The 6441-nt window shown below is 34.2% G+C and overlaps 1 protein-coding gene across 1 annotated transcript; it reads right to left on the bottom strand.

Moving 5' to 3' along the window:
• Positions 1-299: 299 nt before the first annotated feature.
• On the bottom strand, positions 300-1631 carry LOC125836596 (TLC domain-containing protein At5g14285). The gene has a single exon (XM_049515785.1). The coding sequence runs from the start codon at positions 1471-1473 to the stop codon at positions 721-723; it is 753 nt and encodes a 250-aa protein (XP_049371742.1). The 5' UTR covers positions 1474-1631; the 3' UTR covers positions 300-720.
• Between the last annotated feature and the right edge of the window lie 4810 nt (positions 1632-6441).

Below are 6441 nucleotides of genomic sequence, written 5' to 3'. Positions count from 1 at the left end.
GAAAAACTAGATGCTCTGCAATCTCGACCAGTACAGCCAAGTGTATTGGACTATGCATCACAGACAATCGTTTAAAAAAACATAATTCAATGCATATCAATACAAGATTGACCAAGGCTAATTCACCACATGTCAATAAACCTTGACGAATAATAAAATGAACCACTAGCACCTAAAAGATTAAAGTGCTACTTGATTGATTCCTCCTAGTCAATAATGCATATCTATCAAATTAGCAACCTAACAGAAAGAATGTTTATGAATTTAATTAGCCACACCCAATAGAAAGAACATTTATGAATTAAATAATGCACATTACTATTAAACTATTAGTCTTGTTGAGACAATATGAATTATTATATTCTCTTGAAGGTAACCTAACCAGAAAACTTCACCAACAGCCAATGAAGTTCCCGGACTCGTAATATAAACAATACAGGATGAGACGTCATAATAACAACTTAAAAGATTATGCCAGCAGCATCAAAGTTGTACATAACCTTGAAACTCTGTATATCAGTTCAACACCAGAAGGCCACTGCATATAATGGTTTTTGCAGACTCTCTTTGCTGATATCAGAATGGAAAAAGACAATAGAGTAGATATATTTCTGAATTTATGCATCCCAACTAGGGAGCAAACAGATAATGAAGGATTTTGGGTTTTTTCCCTAATGTCTCATTCAACAAACCATATAAGTAATCTATCAACACTTTAGCTCACCTAACTTTTTTCTCAATTTTCCTACTCATTTCTTTATACAGTTCAACCCAAAGATTTGAAACCCACAATATGCTAACAGAAATAGCAGTAACAACAACAAATACCCAAGAAACCCAAATCCATCTCGGTATTACGCTATCAGCAGCACCACTAAGATAATACGAAAGCATCCTGTAAACAAAATACGGCCCAGCAATACCTCTCACCAATGAATACAGAACATAAAACGGAGGCGAAAGCACCGAATACACCTTGGCAGCAAACTCCACATCCGATTTCCTAGCATTCGCAAGAGTCCATGTGTTCTGTACAAAGCTAGTAACCTCCGCAAGAATCAAAAGCACAAGAATCGCATAAGCACCATGATACACCATATACCTACACGTAACGAAAACGAAGAGGGTAGCAAGATGATGTCCGATGAAGAGAACATCACTAGGGTAGAAAATCAGGTAGTGGGTTAGGTCCATTAAGAAATAAGCTATGCTGTAATCAAGGACCATGTTCTGAAAAGGGGTGTTGGTGGAGTGAAAATTACGATCTGGGTCGGCGAGTAAAGAAGTAACGGCGAGGAATACGGCGGGTGTGCCGTGGAAGAAGGAGATAACGCAGCTGGAAGCTTCTGGACGGAGTTTGGGTTTCCATGAAGGGAAGATAATGAAGTAGGCAATAAGGTAAATGAAGAGAAAAAAGATGAAGAAAGAGAAGAGATTGGGTATAGAGGAAGAGAGAAGAATCGGAGCTTCCATGAATGAAAATCTGTGATTATTGATTGAAAATTTTAGGGTTTTATAGGAGAATTGGGGAAAATCGTCGGAAGAAGATGAGAGAAAGGTGAAGTTTGGTATGAATTTTGGAAAAATTGTACTTCTCGAGGAAGAGCCAATGAGCCTTCAGTTCCCTCGTTTTATGTGGAGAATTTTTATTTTTATTTTTATTTTTATTTTTATTTATAGGACTAAGGAAATAATTTATACTAACATTTTTTTATATTTATATACTCCTTCCATTTCTATTTCAACTTCCATCCTTATTAAAAATAAATGTTCATTTGATAATTGTGATTTTACAAAATCAATATATATATATATAGATGATATTAAGTGTTATTAGCTTGAAAATATGTATTTTATCAATATAGAAAAATAAAATAATTAGTTCATGTTTCTTTATTAAAAAATTGACTTTAAAAGAACTCTAAATAAGAATATAATAATAAATATATTTAATTTCTTTAAGTGACGCGAAATATAAAATAGTGACAATTACATAGAAACGGATGGACTATATGTTATTATTTTTTAGGTGAAAGGGTTATATATAATAATAAAAAGAATCGGGCATAAACTTGACTTGCTTTTTTTTAATCTATTTGAGAAAATATTTTGTTTAAGAATATGTACAATTTGAATAAAAGTACTTTACAACTCTGACGGAGGAGAACACGTGTTATTGAAGATAAGAAATTTTTAATATTTATGTATTTATTTATATATAATATTTTACTAAATTTCAATTAAAAGAAATTATATAATTAAGAAAAAGCAATTTATAATGAACCAAATAATTAAATATAAAATATAAAACACATAAATTAAAACGAAAAAGGTATTATTAAATCATGTTTAAGGCTGATTGTGTCAATCTGCTAGCTAAGTAATACAAGGAAGCAAAGCGTGCAATAAATTTATTCGGCCGAATATAAAGTTTATTTAAAATTTTGATGGTCCATTTGATTTATTCAAAATATTAAATTAATGAGTCGTGAATAAGATAATTTAAAAAAATTATAGCATAATATTTTGTAAAAAAACTATGGGGTTTTTTTAAGGAAATTTTCAGGCCAAATCATATATAGTTTTTTTTTTTTCGCTTTTTCTACTTTTGCTTCTATTTATTTAGACGCACATATTTAAAATTTTAGTTAATTTTAATCTTTGTTTCGGTCATATATGACTGATTATAGTTACAAATGAATTTAAAAAAAAATAGTTACAAATGAAAAAAAATGAAGAGCGCTTCTAATTAGTATTGCTAGATTTGTTGTTATTTGACAAATTATTGATTATTCTTTATTATACATGAAATTTATGTTTTTAACTTCAAGATTATTTAGAGTAGCTTTTGGTGTTGAAAAATAAAATGAATATTTTTTGGCAAAAAACGCATGAAGATTTGGCTAATTTTTAAAATGTGTCTCATTCGTGTATGATTGGAACTTATACATACTTCGAAAAAGTCATAATGGTATCAAAATGTGTTTATTATATTTGTTGTTATTTTGACAAAATAATAATTAATTTCAGTATGATAAATATAATTTATATTTCAAATTTGAATTTATTTGTAGTAGATTTAAATGTTAATTATTGAAATTCAAAGAACAAAAAATTCAAACGCATTTACATTTGTACACTCCCCTCAGTCCTCACACCCCCAACTTTCAGGATAAAAAATCAACACTTCGCAAACGTAACTAATTAATTGAAATTCAAAGAATTCAGACACATTTACGTTTGTGCACTCCCCTCCTACCCCCAACTTTCGAGATAAAAATTCAACGGCTGAATCCATCGGCGTCCTCTTAAAGTTAGCATCAAGTTTCAATTAGATATTTTAATTGGGCTTTGTTTATTTTGAACATCTATAATAGTCCTTTGTTGTGTCATTTCGACACTTTTTTTATATTTCCAGATCCAATTTAATTACATGTTGACAAACACCCTTGCTGAAAAAAAAGACCAAACTTTAAGTGACAAGTGGATTTTTTTTTTATAAAAAAACATCACTTTTAATTCTCTTTATTTTTTCTCCAGATCTATAATTCCATGGACCATGCCCATGGACCCCTTTCTTCATCTGATTCTTCCTAAACTCCACCAACAACATGAAAATCTCCTAACAATTTCTTCTCAGTTGTCACGCCCCAAACTCAAGGGGCACATCTGTCTTCTAATGCCAAAACTCATGCTCGAGTCGACCCTGCTGAACCATTTGCTACTAGCGCATGACAACCACACGCAATCAAGAAAACAAACAAGTATATGTCGGCTTAAAACTAAGCCCTCGGCCGGCAAGGCCCCTGTCAACAAATCTATAAATGAAACAACTACTCCCAAGAGTTCATATAAAGAAGTAGCCAACTAGCACAGAAGTCCTGATTGGGCTGTCAAGGCCACCATGAACTCTATACCAAAACTAAAAACATTTACATATTAAGACAATACATCAAACAACTTACAAGCTTCAGCAAACCAACAAACTAGGCCAGCATGGCCATAACATAGCTACACACCCCACACACTAGTCTACAAGCCTCTAAGAGTAGTAACGATTGACGGGACAGGGCCCCAGCCTACCCATAAAAATATATACAACAAAAGCTAACAAACCTCCAAACTCTGGCAGCTCCGGAGGAAAGAGGATAGCCAACCGGAAAAAAGTCAATCCTGCTGCTGAGGAGGTCTACTGGGTCGTCTGTCGGGACCTGCATGCATGAATGCAGTGCCCCCAGGCAATGGGGCATCAGTACAAAATAATGTAGAGAGTATGAAAGGCAATAGAATAATTCGATAAATAGATCAAGGATAAGATAAGTGTACCGACCTGCTCCTAGATCTTAACTTATCAAAAATAATAAAACAACAACCTAACCAAGCCCCCATAAGCGCGACATGTACAAACAACACACAAGACCACCTACGCAGGTCCCCATAAGTCCAAAAGATGCCAATCAATATATATACCCCTATCGGTAGTCCCTTAGCCCCGTAGGCAGTCACATAGCCCTCTTAGGCATTAATATAGCCCCGTAGGCAGCACATAACTCTCTTAGGCATCAACATAGCTTATAGACAACTCATAGCCCTCTTAGGCAACGATGTGGCCCTGTAGAAAACACATAGCCTTCTTAACCGTCAATATAGCCCTGTAGGTAACTCATAACCTTTGTAGGCATCAATATAGCCTCATAGGGCCTTATAGCCCTCTTAGGCATCTATATAGCCCCGTAGGCAGAACATAGCCCTTCTAGGCATAAATCACATTCCTGTAGCTAACCACAATAGCCCCAATGGCAACAATAATAATCCAATCGCTAAAAGCGAGCAATTTAGTTATAAACAACTTATACAAATAGCATCTAAGCCATGTCCAACATAGGGAAGCTACTAACTGAATACGAATCCCGACAAAGGAGAATTACATCAACTCGAGCAACCAACAATCAACAATAATGGCTACAAGTATAACAAGGATAACAACCCAATTACATTGCTACTAAGCTTTAAGGAAACATGCCGTAAGTAGGGAATAACCATAACATACATTTTTCGCTGAATTCATATGGCCTAACGACTTTACTCACAACCCCCCTGATACTACAACAAGGCAGGACCATAATCAACACAAAAGAATAGAGGATACCACGATAATCCAAAAAAAGATATGTATTTCCGTCGCAAATTGTTATTTGCGACTCATCAAAGCTAGAGTCGATGGAAGAAGGGTCTTACCTTGATTTTAAGTTCGTAATACACATCAAAACTTTAAAATATTCCAAAACCCTTGCTGTCCACACAACAAAGTATGATATGCTAGGAAATCAATAAAACAAATTATACCATGTTGACGAGCTCAACACGTAAAATAATTTTTGTGAAGAACTTAAGTCACGAAAATCTGTAACTTGGCTGATCCTAGAAGTGGGTTTTGTGAGTTTTTCTAGTTATTCACTAAGAAAAATGAATAAAAGTCGAAGAAGATAATATATATAAAGTTTCACGACCTAGGGGACCCATCTCACCTTTCTGCTTGCGCAGTCTTGCACAAACACGAATATTTCTCAATTCTGAAGTCGTATGAATGAACGGGTTGATGCATTGGAAACTAGACACGTAGACTTTCAATTTCATAGGTCGTAGGAATCATAACTCTTTATAGATTGGGAGAAAAACCTCGAAACTTTTAACCCAAATTTCAAACAAATCTTTAAAAAATAATTTATGGTAACTTTCGCGAACTTTTATTTTGCCACTTACCTAACTTCAAAACTTGAGATACAACACTTGCACACTTAAAATATAACATAACACATCATTCTTAATTTATTACCCACCCTCCTAGTCTTTCCACGAAGATACGAGTCAATTTAGATGTTTCAAAAATTCGGGTTGTTAGATCCTTCCCCCCTTAGAAACATTCATTCTCGAATGAAAAATCCGATTCACGCGGTTATGTCCTTAGGAATTGCAAAAATTTAGGTAGAGTATCCTTTTTAAATGTGACTTTCTAGGAACTTGAAACGCAGAAATTCTAACCTAGACGTTTCACATAATGACATAAATAACTAAGCATTATAGCTCCGCAATAACAGTGCGGGAAAATATACAACGACAACAACAATAATTGTATGCAACAATATATAAAAATAAATTAGATAGGTATCTAACCTCACTGCACTAATATAAACTGATATGCCATCACCTTAGGTATGAAACAAGTGAGGATATTTGGATCTTATGCCAACCTCAGCTTCCCAGGCCACCTCTTCTCTATTCTTGTTTCTTCACAATACTTTAACCGAAGCCACTTCTTTCGTCCTCAATTTACGGACCTGTCGATCTAATATGACAATTATAGTTTTCTCATAGGACAACTCTTCTGTGATTTGAACATCCTCAACTAGGACAACCAGAGAAAGGTCTCTTACGCACTTT

Source organism: Solanum verrucosum, unplaced genomic scaffold (assembly GCF_900185275.1).
Source record: "Solanum verrucosum unplaced genomic scaffold, falcon-dt-bn FXZP01000278.1, whole genome shotgun sequence".
In the NCBI taxonomy this organism is placed as follows: Eukaryota; Viridiplantae; Streptophyta; class Magnoliopsida; order Solanales; family Solanaceae; genus Solanum; species Solanum verrucosum.
This window is presented reverse-complemented; position numbering and strand designations above follow the sequence as displayed.